The following is a 20,528-nucleotide window of genomic DNA, read 5'->3' on the forward strand; positions in this document are numbered from 1 at the left end:
TAATTAATTAATCCATCACCTAATACACAATATTATGAATGACTCTTTATCCTCAGGATCTGTTCCAGAATCCTTTAAAATAGCTGTAATTAAACCACTTCTTAAGAAATCCAATACTAACCCTAATTCATCTAAAGACTACTGACTTATTTCAAACCTTCCCTTCCTTTCTAAGGTTCTAGAGAAAGTCTAGAAAAATTGAAGTATATCATATCATATGCTTTCACGTGATCTACAGCTGCAGTTGCATGTTAAAAAAATACAAATCAATTAGTAAGACATGATCTGCCTCGTCTAAACCCATGTTGACTATCTCCAAGAATATGAGTTTCATTAAGATGCTCCTCTATTTTCGGTCTAATAATTTTTTCCAACATTTTACAAGTAATGCAGGTGAGACTGATTGGTCTGTAATTTCCTGGCTCGGTTTTGTCCCCTTTCTTGTGGGTTTGTATAACATTTGCCGTCTTCCAGTCAGTTGACACATCCCCTGTTCTAAGTGTCATTTGGAATATTTGAGTTAGCGGCCTATAAATACTTTCCCTTATTTAAGTTCTGTTGGAAATATACCATCTGGTCCAGGTGATTTGTTCGATTTTAATTCTGCTAGACCCTTTAGTACCTCCTTCTCATTTATCCTGATCTGTCTCAGGGTTTGGCTGCACCGATTGTTAATCTGTGGCATATTATCCGTTTTTTCTTTTCTAAAAACCTCTGTGAAATACTCGTTTAGAACATTTGTCACATCTTGTTATTTTTCCAAGATATTTCAATTTTTACCCTTTATCTGTTTCACTTCATCCTTAATTGACCTCTTGCTGTTGTAGTATTGAAAAAAGCTCTTTGCATTAGTTTTAGCTCCAAGAGCTGTTTCTTTCTATTTCCCCATTTGCTTTCCTGATCCCTGTCTTAAGATCTCTTTGCAGTTCATCATATTATTTGTATTGCGTTTCATCTCTATCCCTTTTGTATGCGCTATACAACATTTTCTCTCTTGATAATTTTTTGCATACTTGTATTAACCCATTTTAGCCAATGTTTTTTGGTCTTCAATTTGCTAAGTTAAAATATAACCATCCATTTTCCACTGAATCTGTATCCAGTGTGCTCCAGTCTACCTCTTCTAAGTGCCGCCTCATACCTTCAAGGTTTGCTTTTCTAAAACTGTAGATCATTGTTTTAGACTTGGTACTTGACTTGGTATGCTTCAAAGCTAACCATATTGTGATCGCAGTTTGCCATTGGTTCTCTAACTAATGTCCCTCTGACTATCTTGGTCATTTGAAAAGATCAAATCAATGCATGCACTCTCCCTGGTTGGTTCCCTGACAAATTGAGTTAGAAAGCAGTCATTTACCATCTCAACCGTTTCTACTTCTGCTTCTGTAGTCCCCACTGGGCTTTCTCAGTCTAAGTTTGGGAAATTGAAATCCCCCTTTATAACAGCCACATACTTGCTACATGCAGTCCTGATTACACTGTACAATGCAACATCTTTCTGAATATCTGAGTTGGGTGGTCTGTAACACACTCCTACCACTAATCCTCTAGATCTATTATTCAAAAGTTTAACCCACAAAGATTATGTTTTGTTACTAGGATCTTATTTAAGTTCTTCTGCCTCAATGTCATTTCTGATATACAATGCTACTCCACCACCTCTTTGATTTTGCCCGTCTCTCCTAAACTGTGTGTAGTCTTTCAACTTGTATTCATCCCCATCATTTTCTGTAAGCCATGTTTCTGTCACTCCTACAACATCATAGTCACCTGCCAGCACTGTGGCTTCTAGGTCTGACATCTTGTTCCTTATACTCCTGGCATTGAGGTACAAACATGTCAGGACTTTCCTACTAGCAGTTTCCCTTTGTTTTCTTTCCTTAGTAGAACATCTCCCATTGTCAGAGCTCCCTACCCTACTGGTCCCTAATTTAAAAGATGATCAATTACTCTGCACATATGCTCTCCCAATGCATTAGCCCCCCTTCTGTTTAGATGTAGACTGTCCGGTTTGTACAGGTCCCATCTATCCCAAAAGAAAGAACAATGCTCCATTCTAATCTCTGCTCGTCTCCCTGGCCATGCATGTGGTACCGGAAGTATTTTGGAGAAAACTACCATGGAGGTCTTTCTTTCCTAAATTGGTCTTGCAGAACCTCTGCCCTACCTTTTCCTATGTCACTGGTTCCAATGTGGACCATGACCAGTGGATTCCCCCCGGCTTTGACCAGTAGCCCGTCATTGTTTCATGTCAGGAAAAAAATATATATAAATATGGAAGTATTGCATACACAATACCAGTATAATCATATGTAAGTATACAAGTATTTGCTGTACTTCCTTTTGTTTTCACACGTTTTAAGATGAACACACAAACAACTACAATTAAATTTGAGAACATGTATTGCAGTCTGTCAATAGGCCAATTACATATCAATCAACATATTTTAATTAAATACCATTTGAAATCAAAGGGACAGATCAATAGTTTTAGCTGCCAGTTTTCCAAAGTTTAAGCAATACTAAGGATATCTATGGTGTTTAACATAAATATGTTGGGAAAACATAAAGAGGTTGGGAATTACAAAAACACAAAAGACTGATAAAAACAAAAACAAAATCACCCATTTAGATTTACAGTAGCCCTGAAATTCATTCATTTGAAAAAACAAAATGAATCACAAATACATATGACAGTCATCCTTTCCATGCAATATAACACACTGGAATCAGCCCTGTGCTTAGGAAATTATACTTCTAATCACGCAGTGCAAGCATGGTTAAAAATAGCGCTGTAAGTCTGGCTTTCACCCTTGTCTGGGTCATATTAATGCTATCAAGAGTCCACTGCTTATGTGTACTTTAGGACTCTAGCAATCTACAACCTGGGGATGAAGCCTGATTGCAGAAAAAAAAAAATCGAATTAGGATAACATTCAAACAATCTCTGGAAAAATAAAACAACTTAATGATGGAGTGTTCTTAAATATAGGTAAAGAATGGGTTCATGAAAATAAAATCAACTGTTGCTTTAAAATCAATTATTCATCATTATGATTTCCTTGCAGATAGTATTGCCCAGGGCGAATTTCAGTTTTCACTTCTTTGCATTCCTCTACAATGCTTTTCAGCACTTCAACTGTAATACTTTTATGTATCCAAACGCACACATGCTAATGTGAACAATCTTAATAGATCTAATGAAAAGTATTCAAAGGGTTGAATGTATATGAAGATAATTTTACAGCATGATATAAAAATGCGGACCATCCTCATTGGTTGGGCTTTCACTTTTATCCCAGAATTTAAGCCACCACACAGAAAATAATATTCTCTCACAGCAGACAAAACCTACCTCCACACCGATCTCAAATCCACCGCCAAGACCTGCAATACCTATAGCAGAAGGAGCTGACCAACCTGAAACAAGCAAAAGACAGTGAAACTCAGTTTAAGATATGAAGATATTATGAAGACGTTATATTGATTAAAAATCAATGAAAAAGAGTACTGTTCTTATAACATAAATTATTAGATTTGTTCTGACTACACAAAACAAGTGTGTGTAATGACATCAGCGTATTCTAACACATTTAGCTTCACTTTTACAAGGCTGTAAACAACAATAACTCCTGGACTGTACAAGTCTATAAAAAAATTCATCTGGACCTACTGAACAGTGCACCAAGTTTGATTTCATGCAGTGAATCTGTAATTATGTCATTAAAAGAGAGGGACAGAACACACTCTGATACTTGACTTTAAACAATGCTGAAGTCAACCCAAGTAAAATAACAAAAATGAGAAACTACACAAAAGATTTTAATATGGCACATAGGTTAGGGATTAGGATTAATCATTATTAAAAGGTGATTGATTGATAAAGGTGTAGCAGATCAGTAAAGCAGTCTGGTTTTACCAGTACTAACCATACCATATGATTTAGTAAACATGAGATTGGTCACACTTTAAAATAAACTGGTGCAATTCCTCAAATTAATATATGAATAAAAAAGGGTTAAAACATTAATATAACATGCACTTCATTGGAGTTCTGATGTTAATCACATGTACAAGAGTTAGGGTCAGTTGCGGCTGGTGACCTCAGAGACATGTGGGGCGGGAGAAGCTTCATGTCAATATACACCGTTCTAGTAATAAATATTAGCAGTATCACATTATTAAAAAAAACAAACAAACAGTGCAACAAATATAAAAATTGACCAAAATATGTAATTGTTGTAGTTGAAAAGCGACCGTTAACAACAAATATTAGTATTGTAAATTTGGATTATTAAAATACAAATCAGCGAAACTGCATTCACGTTCAACTGTTGTAAATCTCTTAAAATGTGTTTACATTAATAGTTTGTGAACATCACATCTAAACTACAGCATATATAATATTACATATAGGTTACAAAGTTTCATTTATCTATACACTACACTTACTGAGCACTTCGTCATTAACACCCCGCATTTTTTTTTAGTTTTTTTTTAGTATTCCTACACGGTAGCTTTCATCCAGATGTGTAGTGATGTTTACACTTCCCAGCATTGCAAGATTAGTCGCATCTTTTCCTCCAAACTCATTCTGATGAATTAATTCCTCAACAAATGTCCAGCGCTATTCTCTGCTATCCTACTGTACCGAGTTCAGCCCCTCAGAGTTGAGTGGACGCTCTTGCCTTTTTCTAGGCAAGTATGTCTTGGGCATCAAAACGGTACACCCCAATCTGTCAATGGAAATGCGGGCACTGGCATCCATGCAACGAGCTCAGAGTCCACTACTAGGTGCATTTACACTGCCATTTCTGATCCGGATCAAATGCATCGGAACATTTGATCATGATCAGTGGTGTTACATTTACACTGCCATTTGATCAGGATCAACTTTCAGCCGCCATGGGGGTCCTCGCATGCGCACTAGCACTGATTATAGTTCATTATATGCATATATTAAATTAGTCCTTTAAAACACAGCTATATCATCGTTTTATCAAATTTAAATAGTTTTATCTTGTCGTGAATTATAAATCAACACACTTGCATACGTTTCACAACATTTTAAATACATATACAAACACTTTTTGCAAACATAAAATAAGTTACTTTTTGCTAGGGGCCGACAGATATATCGGAGCACCGATATTATCAACCTTTTACAGAAAAATCTGTATCGGCACATATTCCACCGATAATGCACGGATATATTTTCTCAAACTATTTCAAACTACCATCAAATCCGTTGTCAGACTTCAGACAAATACATTTGTTATTATATTTAACATTGTTTTTTAACATAGTTATGATGCTTTAGTCTTCTACTGGAAGCTTCCGACTCCACACTGATTCTCACCCGCAGCAGCGCCGCATGAACACTACTGAGCACTGTGGTGATACAAAAACACCCACAGAGAAACACAGGGCTCATAAACCAATAAACATGTGTTTTACTAAAACCTTCATAACCAATAGAAAGTATTTTGAAAGCTGTGCTGCAGTTGAGTATCCATGTTTTTGATATTAATGTTTATTTTCTTCATGACTGAAGATTACTGTATACTGAAAAATTACAGTATACTGTTTATTATGTAAAAACGTAAAAATCCTGCATATTTGACAATTTATCTCATGGAGATTTGAGCGATCCATGCTAGAAAATGTCTGTTTTGCATGTTAAAAAATAAATAAATAAAACTAAATATCGGTAGATATATTGGTAAATCGGGAAATGTTGGTTCCCAATTATTGTTTTTGGTGGGGCTCTTATTTTTATAGCAGAAGCATTTTGCTGTTTTACAGGCAGTTCAGAGGAGAGCAACCAGACTTATTCCAGGTCTGAAGGGAAAGTCCTACTCGGAGAGACTGAGGAACTGAACCTTTTCACCCTGGAACAGAGGAGACTACGTGGAGACTTGATCCAAGTCTTCAAAATCATGAAAGGCATCGACCACATTAAACCAGAGGAGCTTTTCCAGATCAGCAGGGACACACGCACCCAGGGACACAAATGGAAATTGGGCTTCAAGGCATTCAAAACGGAAAACAGGAGACACTTCTTCACACAGAGAGTCGTCACAATCTGGAATAAACTACCCAGCGATGTGGTTGAAGCTGAAAGTTTGGGAACATTTAAAAATAGTCTGGATAGGATCCTTGGATCACATAGATATTAATGAACACCAAACGAGCACGAAGGGTCGAATGGCCCCCTCTCGTTTGTAAACTTTCTTATGTTCTTATTTTAAATTAAAATACAATTCTATATTTTTTGCTAAGAAAGTAAGAAGCCATTTATATTTGTAATAAGGGAAGTAGGGAAGGGTTATCTTATCTGCTCCACTAATGCATGTCTGCCACCTGCCTATAAAATGCCGCCGCATTAGCACGTTATACCAAACCTAACCCTTTACATGGATATTATAAAGGGTACATGTATGTGACACCTATCAAATGAAACTAGACAACCTGTATTATAATATTCTGCATAGTTGATCATAATTGGACAAACTATATTGCAGTACTACAAAGTTGTTTGATCAAAACAAAATGCATTTTTTTAAATGTTGACCTTTTTGACCCTTTTCCTCTATTAAAGTCTATGGGAATATTTTTTGTAGTTCAATACTACTCATTGAAATTTGAAGAAGTTGTTGGGTGAAAATACCATAATAAAGGAATAATGTGTGTTCTCTTTTTCTCTTTTTTCTGAATCCTCAGACCTGTTCCCTGTTGTGAGTTATACTTTAAATGTATACCCATGACACCTAAAGGGTAGCTAAACTATTTCCTATAATTTATTAGAGCAATCAGTCAAATGTTATTGTCCACACTAAGAAATAATGCAATTCCATAGGAGCAGAAAGACATAACACATTATCCGGTCTGGCCTGTCTTGTGTAGGGGGTGAATCTGATCAGAGATTAGTTTGTATTACTAAAGAGTTCCGTCTATGTGATTCACAGAATACACAATGGAGGAAGGGGGGATTTTTGTTAATTATGTGCTAAGTAATATAGTTAAGATAATTTATTTGGGGAACCATTTATTTATTCTTCTGTATATTTTTCACTCTTTTCAACTTCAAAGCCTTTCTTTGGAACATTTGTATTCCTGCTGTGGGTGGTATGGCAATGAAACACCATTTACTCATAATTCCTCTTTTACTACATTGAGTTTTGCATTAATTTCCATGCCTGTGTAAATCATTTGACCCCAAAGAAAAATAAGACTGCTTAGATCTCATTATATTTTGTCGGTTTGTGTGTTTGTTTGGTAGCATTTGTTTGAGTCTTTCTTGTCCACATATTTTTAAAACAGGCAGAGAATATATCAAATTGAAAACTTTCAGTTATTACACAAATGTAATAATATTGATTAGAAATAACTTGAATCTTAATTCTTGTTTATTACAGTAACATTTTATGTCCAAATAAAAGGATTATAATCTCACAAAACAAAATTATCACACAAAATTCAGTTTATTTGTATTCTTAATATAAGATCTTGCCAAACACAATATTCTTTGAAACAAAGAAACATTATTGGGATTACTGCATACATTATTATGCATAACATAATATGTTGTGTTATTGTCACATTGTAGTTACAAAGAACATCAAAAAACTGACTAACCAGTTAAGAAACTTGCTTTATTTGAATAATTTACTGTGGGATCTCTGCGGTTACTATGTTCAGCATTGCATACTTTGCAAACCATTTTGGTTTTATGCTATGGTTTTCAAAAAATGGCTTTCTGTGCTGCAATTCCTTTGCCAAACAATGTTTATGTAGGTTCCTTGCTTTAAAGAAAAACTAAAAAGAAAGATTTGCTCCTACTTAACAATAGTCTCATGAAAACACCTGAATATCTCATGCACGTACTGATCATATGTATTACAGCTGTTAGGTTGGTCTAACATTTCTCTAAATTCTCATGTAAAGAATGAGCCTCTGAGTTTGGGACAGATAGGTTTACAGACCATGCATGGGATTAGGGTAATACATACAGGTGTATTTGCTCTGCATCACCTGACTACAGTTGAATTGCAAAACACAACTGCCAGCAGAAAGGACCAACAATAGATGTCTTGTAATGACTCTCTCATGTTTGCCTGCCTGTATGTATTAGTTAGCCTAGCTCTGGTGCCACGATGCGACAGCTCCGACTGCCTGGTTTAATTGTTCAATTGATCTATTCTCTTGTCGATTTAGACGGAAAACAAAACGCTTATGATTTCCAACTCTAATGTCCTTGCATTGACAAGATTACAGAATTACATTTAATAACTTACTCATGTCTTACAAGGTATTAAATGGAGTGACTGTTTCAAGAATAAATTGAAACCTGTGGATTCTGTTACTTTGCCCAGAGATTTTGTAATGCTCTACCAAGGTGATGACAGACTCAGAGCCATATTTAAAATAACTTTTACATTCAGGGCCTGTTTTGTTAATAAGGAAGACAAAATTAAGTTTAAGACAAAAGGAAATTTAAGTTAAAATCTCATTCATTTATTTTTTGTACAGTTGGGAATTTGTCATTCATCTTTTAAAAGTGGTCATAATCATAACATGATTCTGAAATGTAATCAATAAGGCCCAGTTGCATTACTAAAAATAATAGAGCCAATTGACATATTCTTCAAGTGTTGATTGTTTGACACAGTATGTCATATTTTGTAATATACAATATATATCTTGAATATCTGCAGCAAATTTGCTTGCTTGCTTGAATTTGTTGTAACTCAGAAATCAGCCTCTGCCATTGCTTGTCATTTGAGGCATGTGTACACCACATGTGATAAGGACAGGTCAGTTTCCATTGAGTCATGGGATGGTAAAAAAAATAAAATAGGAACAGTTTCTAAGCTTCCATTGTAATGCACTGAACTCAAACGCTTGCATCCAGTTTGGATGCACGCTAAGAATCCGTTACACCCATTAAAATGTAGGCTAGTACATCTACTTTAAGCAAACCTGGTCTGTTCAAAGTGTCATGAGTTTGTATTATTTCCCTGGGTACCTTTGATTAAAAGTGAATTTTAAAGTAGTGCCATGGGGACATTAATTATTTTCAGGACACAAAACCACACAGCGTAATAAATAAGTTATTGATAATAAAAGGTTTATATTATAGATACTAACAGATGACAAATTAACTCAATAACTGTGATTGAAGACAATTAGTCAGCAACAACAAGTGTAAACTTCATTTTTAGTAGTATTCATGATCGACTCCACGAGACGTTGAAAATGTGATTCTTTTTAGGATGGTTAACTGAAAGCAACAGCAACAAATGGATACAGTCCAGTTTATTGAAGATATTAATATGATTGTGTAAAGTTTATTATATTGCATTATGGAGCTCTAATTATAAATAAATCCTCACCTCTCTCAGCTCTTCTAAAGTTGACTAGCAGTGTCCTTTCTTTTACTCACATGTAATCACATGTAGGGTGCAACCCTGAACCCCTAAAACCCCCGGTAAAGCAGGGACAAGAGAGGGGAGTGTCAGGGCAAAGGTATGGATTATTATTAAAATGATATGACTGGAATGCAATGCAAGGAAATATTCTGACAGTGCTTTCAAGAAACTGGAATTTACTTGCATGTCTAGTTGCTTTCAGTTAAGAGTAATAAAAATACAGTATTTTCAACCTCTCATGGAAACAGTTAAAGTCATACAAATATTACAAAGGTCAACAGGAGTTTTTCATCTGTTAGTATTTACAATGCCTATAGAAAGTCTATACCACCTTTCATAATTTTCACCTTTTCAAAAAGCCATCCATCCAAACTAGATGACCTAGCAAGAACTGATCAGAGGTCAATGGCACCTTTGCATGAACTTTGTGCAATTACTGCTGTTCATCAATGCTCCCCAAGGACCTCGACATAGCTTGAACAGTTTTGTAAAGAAGAATGGACAAATATTGCAAAATGTAGGTGTGCTAAGTTGTTAGAGACCTATCCCAACAGACTTACAGCTGGGGGTTGTTCAGTGTTTTCCCTTGTCATTGGTCATCACCCCCAAACATACCAATAGTATAATCTTTGATGCCCTCTTGTGTTGCATGCGACATGGCCAGTGTGAATGCATCCATTGGATATTTTATATATTTTAGGCTGATTCCCAACATGTTGATGCTACACTTTGTGTGAAATGACCTTAATTGTGTCTAATAACACAAGTCATGTGTGTACAGGTGGTTAGGTGGTAAGTAAGATGTGTATGGTGTGAGAATAAAACATTCATAAAATATTCCTAAAAAGCAGAATAGGAAGGTAAGAAGTCTGGACTGCACTTAAGCCTAAATGAAGGTTTGAATATTCCCCTTCAGCAGGTTTTCCAATTCAAGAAAGTTACTGTCACGCTGATGCGCAACCTCAGTTGCGATACAAGACACTGTCCGAGATCTCCTCAGACTCTGAGTTCCTTGGATGCACTCTCAAACATGCTTCTTAGGCAAATGAAAGTGTGCAACTGACTTGGCAATCAGAAAGGATCTGCATGCATTGAAAATTGTGTCCCAAATAGAGTTTCAAGTTGCCATCTTTCCAGATTGCTGTACAGCAACTCCACAGGCTCTTTTGATCATCATCCACCAGTGGAGTCGGAGCACACTAATCCTGTTGTATATTAAAAATAAATTAATAGGTCATGTGAAGAGTCTCTCTTATTGTATAGGAGACGCAATTTCTCACAGTTTGTGCAGCCAGCTCTCAGCACAAAAGGCACGAGATGACATCTCTTATAAAATAAGAAGCACACGTGACCCATTCACTTATAATATATACATTTTTATTATCAACAGTGTGACTTGACTTGTTTAAAACTATGTAAACTATACATTGAGAAAAGGACAAATTAGTAATAGGAATAAAACAGTCTTAGAATAGGTTTGTATTTAAACTTCAAACTGTTTAAACACTGTGCATGCATTTTCTACATTACTAGATTTAAGACTAAGAACAGAGTTTTTAGTTTTTAGGTTTTTCTTTAGTCATTTTGCATATCTTGGTAATATTTTAATGTAAGTTATTAGTCCAATAAGTTATTGAAATAACTAAAATCAAGCTTGTTCAACAGCACTTGCTTTGTTGTACTTCTTGTCATTTTTTACTCCCATCCAGTCTTATAAATGAAATATAAACCAAATTAAAAGACCCAAATATCTTCTGATAGGTGGTGTATAAAAATATATATATATTAATTGCACAGATTTACATCTTAAAGTATTATACTTCAAATCACAGATTGAGAATCTGTGGCAGAATACAGCAGATCAGATCAAACAAAAGATGGTGCAAAACAGCAAACAACACAAGCTGCTTACAAAGTAACAAAATAGAGAAGAATGTTTTCTCAAAAAATAAACTCACGTCCATCTGAAAGGCGAGCCAGTACAATTCCGCTGCCTCCCCGAGCTGTGATCATAAATCCTGCTTTTATCACAGAGATGATGGCAAGACCTTGTGCTTTAGCAATCACATGAGCTATAAGGTGAAATAAGAATAAATTAAAACAATATTAAAAAAAAAAAAAAAAAACGTATGCATGTCATTTTTGCATTCAAGGCCAGTCTATCTGCTTATGATAGTTTTGTCATTGGGCAGCTTTATGTGCAATCCCCCTCCATTATATTATATACATCAAATACAAACAGATTTGCCATCCTGTAAAATAAGTATATCAGAAATTATCAAGCATGGATAAAAGTATTCACACACTACATATTGGTGGTCAGTGTGTAATCCCTTACAGTGTGAAGACACTGTTTTCAGTACAAGTTTTCCCGTTTCAATACAAACAATGGTTGTTTTTTTATTTTATTCCAGACCCTGGATGCAGGATGATGCAAACTGTTCTATGGAAATTTCTGAATACAGTATGCAAGTATGCAGTATGCAGCAGCAGTTAATATCTAGTTTATTCAAGCACTATTACTCCACTACTGAACTGAGATCTTAATACTGAATATCTTCATATGCTTTAGATCTCTCAAACTAAGATTAAGATTCAATGCATCTTCAAATGCATGTTTATTCAGATACACAAACTTCAAATTATTGTAAAATACATTTCAATAATTCAGAGATATTTTAAAATATCATGGAAATACTGGTCTTTCATTGGAAGATACCTCTGCATTCTGATCACTAATAGCTGCATTCTCATGGAGTATACAATCTGCTAATACTGTTCCCCTCATAAAACAGAGCTTAGTTAAAGCTTATTTGTAGTTCAGTTGCATGTCCTTGTAATCTTGCTTATGTCCCATTCGGCCCATTCAATATTAGCTGCTATAATAAATGCAACTTAACATTTACTATTAGTCATAGTCGACTAGTGCCAATGAAAATAAATATATACTAGGTCATGTCTCCTACTTAAGACTTCCCATCTTCTTCATGTATTCTGATTCTTTTTTTTTTTTCAAAATGTTGGGTTATTGTATAGAAGACATGTTTTACAATTATAGACATTCATGGTCATTGAATATTAACACTAATTTTAATGTTTTAATGTACTACCCATGGTAACACCTACACTTAACCCTGATGCTTTCTTGCATTTATTTTCCATAAAGTTAGAGTTCCACATGTAAGATAAATGCTACTTAAGAGATACAAGTCCTACATAGGATAAAGTTTTAAGTAGAAGATGGTTAATACATTGGAAATACAAATCTTTAAAGTCTCCGATTTTAAAAATGAATAATTTAAATGCAAACTAAGAATAAAATCAGTTATATTAAAATGCAATTTGAGATCAATTTAAATAATGATTAGTACAGCTGCTTAAAAGAATGCGAGTTAAAACTTGCCATGCTTAAAAAGACGTGTAACATTGATACACTTGCAGAATAAATCACAGGATATTTCCTATAAAATTACTAAGTATATAAATGTTAGAAGCAAAATCATTTTGGGGGGAATAAAAACATAAATATGACTATAACCTACCTGGAATTAGCTTATCCGGGCCAGATCTAGCAGAAATTTCTGTGAACTGTCTAAGAATCTTGGCAGCTTTATTGACTTCAGTCTTCAGGCTTGCTGGTATAGGGTTATTCACTGGGAACAAAAACAGCAAGACAATGTGTCTGAGATTGCAGAATCTTTAAAACAGTCAGTCTGAAGGGTTATGTTATGTATAAATGTTTTCTTTTTGGACTTATGCCATTGGTCACAAATATTACAGTTAAGAACAGGGAGACATGTTTGAAAGCTTTAGAAAACAACTATGAACACTGCATTAAGTAATATCTGAAAGTTTTTATAACTAAAAAAAAATTATAATAATCAAGTAAACTTTCCCCAAATGTAACTGTTAAAGCAATACAATTAAAGTAACAATACAAATAAGCAGTTACATCAGATATACAGTCCAGCATTTGAAAGTAAATTGCAAATGTACAGGCTGACTAGAATACAGTATTATTAGGTTCTTCTACATTACAGTTATAGTTCTTTGCCCTATTAGATTTCAGACTGCTCTTAAAAACACACTATTGATACACTGATGAACAAGAGTGAACATAGCAGAAGTACAATTACAGTTCAGTATGTGCTCATGTTACTACAAAGGCTGTACAAAGGGTGAATGCCTGCATTTGAAATCTATTGGTGAGTTCTGTCAATAACAGGTTACTCAATGCTTTAAATGTAGAATCTGAGAAGAAATTTTCCCTGAAGACAACTGACAACTGAATAACTAGGCTAATAAATGGTTGGAAATGAAAACTGAAAAGGGTCTTTGGGGTTTGGAAGATTCTTTGCAGATTTCTCATGAACAAATTGTGTCTAAGTTCAAAAAGAGTTTATATCCCTATAGCTCTAAATTAAACCATTCCCCAGTCCTGGAGTGCTACAGAATCACCAAGTTTGTCTTCCCCAAAGCACTAAACTACTAAACTAAACTACTAAACTACTTACTGTATCATCATACCAAGAGACGTAAGCCTTTTTGGATGACATTCATTTTATTTTTGAATCCTACACAGAATAAAGTGTACATTCCACACAACAGACACTGAAAAACTACCTATGTATGCTTGTAAGGGCTACCATTTAAAAGGTTAAGCAAATTAGATCATTATAATGCATATATTCCAACTGAATAAGCAAGCTTTATGGATTATATTAGTTAAAACCAAACTATAATATCACTGTAATATAAGTTGCAACAGATGTTCAAGCTGCTTAAAACATGAGTGATGCATTCTGAGTCATTCATTAAAAATCAGCTACAAAACTGAGAAATAATTGCAATGCATTTACATCTTAAGAGGTTTTTTTCTCTTGATCTTACAATTATTTTCTTGTTGTGAGCATCATTTGTATTTATATTTACAGTATTAATGACTAAACTTGTATTCTTTTACCCGACCAGAAGAACACAGATTTTATGTCCATTAACTTTATCATGTAAACATATAACATTATTAACCCCGTTGCAATTTCTGAATACATAGCTTCCTTTCTATTTCTCATTTGGATTCATACATTTTTTTTAATCCATAAAATCACTTCTAACAATTGTACTTGCATCTATCTAAAACCCCATTCACACTGAAATAATTGCCAGCAATTACCCAGAAACAAAATGCCGGCAATTGTTTCAGTGTGAATGGGGTTAGAGATATGCAAGTTTAACACTAGTGCTGCATAATTTGTGCCAATTTGTTAAAAGTGGATATTTGTGGGTGGAACCACCTTTTGTGGTAAAACAAGGCAGAAGTTCCAAATTACAATGTGGTCTTACCAGTTTGAAAAACAATGGTTAAAAAAAAAAAAAAAAAAAAAAGTGCACCTGTATGACAGTCACTTAATGAAATGATAATAAGGCTGACATAACAGGAATACCCACGAGAATAAATAATTGCAAAAGTATCACGGTTTTCAACTAAAGAAAAACATATAGTAAAAGGTGTAGTGCTGCCAGAACACCGCTCCAGAGCTTCAAAATCATTATACATCCTTATATATAGTAGGCTATATTAAAAAGTATATTTATTTTTACTGCAATTTTATAAGAACACGATCATATGTTATACTTTGTTTAATATGAGGCATATTTCAGTTTTTAACACATCCTACTTTTACCATTACATATACCATAGAAAGCAAATTGGTATGTTTTGATGTCAAACACACGCAACCCTTCAGGTTTCTCTGAAATGTACTCTGAGGGGTTAAAAGTGTTTGGAATTAACTCATCACCACCCTTACTTGTGGTATGTATAGCACCTGTATAGTTTGTTGTGATTTACATAAACTAAATAGTCCAACGTATGCATAATCAGTTCAAATAGTTCAGGGTAAGGCTGGGCGATATGACTTAAAAATAATATTTTGGGTTTTTTTTAAGTTTGGGCGATACACGATATCTCTCGATATTCCTTGTTTTTATCCAATCAAGCTACAAAGTAAGACCAAAGACATTCAAACTACAAGTATTTCGTTAATCATTAAAAAAGGAAAACTAACAAATACTACCTGCAGGCTGTCATGGTAGATATATGCAAAATGCAACACATTACAGCACAAGTGTTGTGTGATTACTATGACGTGTGTTATGTTGTTATGGAATATACACACACACACACATTATATATATATATATATATATACACACATACACACTCACCTAAAGGATTATTAGGAACACCATACTAATACTGTGTTTGACCCCCTTTCGCCTTCAGAACTGCCTTAATTCTACGTGGCATTGATTCAACAAGGTGCTGAAAGCATTCTTTAGAAATGTTGGCCCATATTGATAGGATAGCATCTTGCAGTTGATGGAGATTTGTGGGATGCACATCCAGGGCACGAAGCTCCCGTTCCACCACATCCCAAAGATGCTCTATTGGGTTGAGATCTGGTGACTGTGGGGGCCAGTTTAGTACAGTGAACTCATTGTCATGTTCAAGAAATCAATTTGAAATGATTCGACCTTTGTGACATGGTGCATTATCCTGCTGGAAGTAGCCATCAGAGGATGGGTACATGGTGGTCATAAAGGGATGGACATGGTCAGAAACAATGCTCAGGTAGGCCGTGGCATTTAAACGATGCCCAATTGGCACTAATGGGCCTAAAGTGTGCCAAGAAAACATCCCCCACACCATTACACCACCACCACCAGCCTGCACAGTGGTAACAAGGCATGATGGATCCATGTTCTCATTCTGTTTACGCCAAATTCTGACTCTACCATCTGAATGTCTCAACAGAAATCGAGACTCATCAGACCAGGCAATATTTTTCCAGTCTTCAACTGTCCAATTTTGGTGAGCTTGTGCAAATTGTAGCCTCTTTTTCCTATTTGTAGTGGAGATGAGTGGTACCCGGTGGGGTCTTCTGCTGTTGTAGCCCATCCGCCTCAAGGTTGTACGTGTTGTGGCTTTACAAATGCTTTGCTGCATACCTCGGTTGTAACGAGTGGTTATTTCAGTCAAAGTTGCTCTTCTATCAGCTTGAATCAGTCGGCCCATTCTCCTCTGACCTCCTGCATCAACAAGGCATTTTCGCCCACAGGACTGCCGCATACTGGATGTTTTTCCTTTTCACACCATTCTTTGTTGTGCGTGAAAATCCCAGTAACTGAGCAGATTGTGAAATACTCAGACCGGCCCGTCTGGCACCAACAACCATGCCACGCTCAAAATTGCATAAATCACCTTTCTTTCCGATTCAGACATTCAGTTTGGAGTTCAGGAGATTGTCTTGACCAGGACCAGACCCCTAAATGCATTGAAGCAACTGCCATGTGATTGGTTGGTTAGATAATTGCATTAAAGAGAAATTGAACAGGTGTTCCTAATAATCCTTTAGGTGAGTGTATATATATATATATATATATATATATATATATACATACACACACACACACACATACATACACACACAAACAAACACAAACACACATAAATATACACAGTATGCTTTACTGTCACATAACAGCAATGACAACTAATAGTAATCACGCAACACATGCGCTGTAAATGGTACAGATTCAGGTAGATTTATAAAACTATAAAAAAAACTATAAAATAGTTAATGTAAGTAAACTGTAAATTGGAATTTGTAAAATGTATTATATTTTGTATTGCTATGTTTTATGTAAATTGAATTTGGAATGATTGATGCCTTTACTTAACAGTATTTTTGCACTTTGTTTTGCACTAATGTTGTAAGTCGCCCTGGATAAGGGCATCTGCCAAGAAATAAAAACAATAATAATTATAATTATAATAATAATACAAACTGTTCTACAATTTCACCATCTTAATGAAATCTGCATCTGTCTGGATTTTTATAAATTGGAAAGCAATGCAAACAAACTTTATTATTCTTTAATTTAATAAAAATTATATAAATCTAAATTAGCGGGGTGGCGACGGCGTATTGTGGGGGTGCTTGCAGATCGAGTTTATCCCGGCGACGAGAGCGGGGCGGAACGTGTGCGCTTGCGCATTAAAGTATCTCTTGGTTATGTTGGTTACTCTGTGTCAGTTCTCTCTCCTGCATGTCTGTCTGTGTTTCTGATGCACATTTCTTGCCTGCATGTGGAAGAACGCAAAGCATCGTCCAAATGACGAAAAAATATTGCCGTAAAGAGTGGGATTTGCGACACATAAACGAAATGATAGAGCATAATATGAAACGAAAAAGCTTTTCTATCGTCACACGATATATATCGTCATATCGCACAGCCCTAGTACAGGGCTGTATTCCCAGAGAAACAATAGTATCTCTTCATTAAGCTTAATTCACATTTATAGAAAATAAAATAGCACTCTACATAAAGAAGTGCATGACATGTGGCTTGTGGCATGTTATATAAGCACTCAGCAATGCACTTGCAATCTATAGGTCTAATTATACACCAATGATATAGGTGTAGGATTTGCTTTTTATGTCCATTAATATCAGCAATGTTCTTGTAAATACCATCTTTCTATAGTAAACATTCAACACTTTCACTGTCAGCCATATATTACTGGCAATGTTCGATCTGTCCGTCATTTGCAGTAATGTTAATGTCTGAATGCCAGGTGAAGCAGACAAAAAATAAAAACAAATTGTAGAAGGTACATGCACGGTGACCAAATCTAGCCTAACTGCTATTGTCAAAGGAAAACAGATTAGGAAGCAGTTATGAAGAATTACTTTTGATCAGTCAAACTGAATAAACATGGCAGTTATCATCCAAGGAAGTTGTAAAAGAATACAATTTTTCTAATTACTACTGTACAAATAAGTGCTGTTTATGCAGGTCAGGCGAAAATAACGTAATATTAACTATTAAAAAAGCAATGCAAAATGTAAATGTTTGTGACATCCAATTAATTCTTAATTGACATTAGATGAAGAGAATTAATGATTAAGAATGCACCCATCACATTGTAAAGGAACACGAACATCTGTTGCAATTGATAATTAGTATAACATTAACAAAAAATAACTGCTGGAAATAAATATGGATTAATACATTAATGGTCATCATTGCACTGAAATGCTTGATATCAACACTGGTAACAAAGGTAAGGCTAGACGATGGCAAAATAAAACAAACTGAATGGCTATATAAGCCATCAAGGACAACTAAAGGTAAAAGGTTTGCATATTCTAAAAGCAATTCGTGGAAGCTATCCATAATCTTAGAAACCAAAGGCGAAACTCATAGTTTGGATGGGAAGTCTGAAGCAAGGAACCTTAATTAAATAACAGTACTCTCAAAATCCTCTGCTTGAAATCAGAAGCAAACAATACATTTCCAATATCCTTTCTGAAAGAGAAGACTAATGTTAGGGGGAAAAAAAAAAAACTAACACATCAGTAGCAAACTAAGGACTTCGAGGATCATTTTGTATCAGGAAAACCAATCAAGAAGACCGGGAAGAACAAATAGAAAATGACTGGAAAACAGAGGTCATGTTTAGGAGGAATATGTTTTCTATGCTCCTCCCCCCCACCCTAACATGATAGTAAACACCTACCCCCCCCCCCCACTAACACTGCAGAGAAAACACCATCAACAACAAATTTCTCAATAAGCCGTAGAAGTAGCGTGTTTGCCAATAATTGTCCATGTCTAATAACAATAACTACTCCCACTGCACTGAGTTAGGGCCATTCAACTCATTTTAAACTCCGATTATAAAGTCTGATGGTGGCTGGTAAAAAGGACCTCTGAAAGAGCTCCGTTGAGCACCGAGGCAGAATAAGTCTATGACTGAAAGTGCTCCTCTGCCTGACGAGCATCATGAAGGGGGTGTGAAACATTATCCATCATGGTTATCAATTTGGCCAACATTCTCCTCTCTGCCACCTCCTTGACTGAGTTCAAGCTGACCCCCAGAATAGAGCCTGCCCTCATAACCAGTTTGTCCAGCCTACTGGCATATGCTGCTCTGATGCTGCTGCCATAGCACACAACAGCATAGAAAATAACACCTGCTACAACAGACTAGTAGAACATATTCAACAGGTGTCAAAGGACCTGAGCCACCTCAGGAGTCGGCTCTGACCCTTCCTATATATGGGCTCCATGTTCCCAGTCCATTCCAGCCTGTCGCCTAGGTGCACTCCCAATTACCTGTAGGACCGGACCACCTCAACATCCACTCCCTTGATGGAAATGGGAGTCAGCAGAGCCTTGTTCCTCCTGAAATCCACCACCATCTCTCTGGTCTTCCTTGCATTGAGCTGTAGATGGTTCCGAGACAACCACTCAACAAAGTCCTCCAACAGGCCTCTATACTCGTCCTCATGTCCCCCCACCCCAACACACCCAACAACTGCAGAATCATCCGAGAACTTCTGCAGATGGCATGTCTCACATTTGTATCTGAAATCCAGTGTGTAAAGAGTCAACAGGAAGGGGGTCAGGACAGTCCCCTGGGGAGCCCCTGTGCTGCCGACCACTTGCTTTGATACACATTTGTTCTCCAAGGACTACTGAATACCTTAAAATCTGAAAGTAGGGCCGTGTCGATAAATGGTATACCGCCGATAAAAATAATTGATCCTCAATAGCGGCTTTAAAAAACAAAGTAATCTTACTAATAATAATGTTATTTAGAGATTCTGAAGCCTCCCCATTTAGTACCGTGGAGTCACTGCACTGTGGCACAGGAGATCCGGGTTAAAATCCCAGCCCTAGCAGTTCCATGAGCAGGTGCTGGGAAGAATACAGCTTAATTCTAAGTTAGACTCCTCATAGCCCATTAAACCAGAAAATACATCAGTGCATTTATGTCCTATTAAAGTCATGTATTTATCATCATTGTGGGCTGTTTATATTTTGTTTCATTGTAGGACATTAAGAAGTTTTTCCATCTAAATCAAACGAGTAAGTGATCAGGTTTTATTTATGTAGCTACTGAATTGAATATGTACTGTATCTGTAATTTATGCTTTATCAATAGCACTATTGGGGGTTTAATTGATGTAATTTGTAAGTAAATATGTACGTTATCTATTTACGATTTATTAAAGTGCCATTTGT

The 20,528-nt window shown here is 35.7% G+C and overlaps 1 protein-coding gene across 2 annotated transcripts in view; it reads right to left on the bottom strand.

The window, feature by feature from the left end:
• sh3yl1 (SH3 and SYLF domain containing 1) overlaps positions 1 to 20,528 on the bottom strand; it is an 89,532-nt gene that overhangs the window by 64,077 nt on the left and 4,927 nt on the right. For both annotated transcript variants that reach the window (XM_066713280.1, XM_066713197.1), the window contains exons 2-4: positions 12,974 to 13,084; positions 11,390 to 11,503; positions 3,356 to 3,420 (exon numbers count right to left, since the gene is read on the bottom strand). In XM_066713280.1, coding sequence (XP_066569377.1) covers positions 3,356 to 3,420; positions 11,390 to 11,503; positions 12,974 to 13,084 — 290 coding nt within the window. The remainder of the gene's footprint in view (positions 1 to 3,355; positions 3,421 to 11,389; positions 11,504 to 12,973; positions 13,085 to 20,528) is intronic.

This window comes from Amia ocellicauda, chromosome 1 (genome assembly GCF_036373705.1).
Source record: "Amia ocellicauda isolate fAmiCal2 chromosome 1, fAmiCal2.hap1, whole genome shotgun sequence".
NCBI lineage: Eukaryota > Metazoa > Chordata > Actinopteri > Amiiformes > Amiidae > Amia > Amia ocellicauda.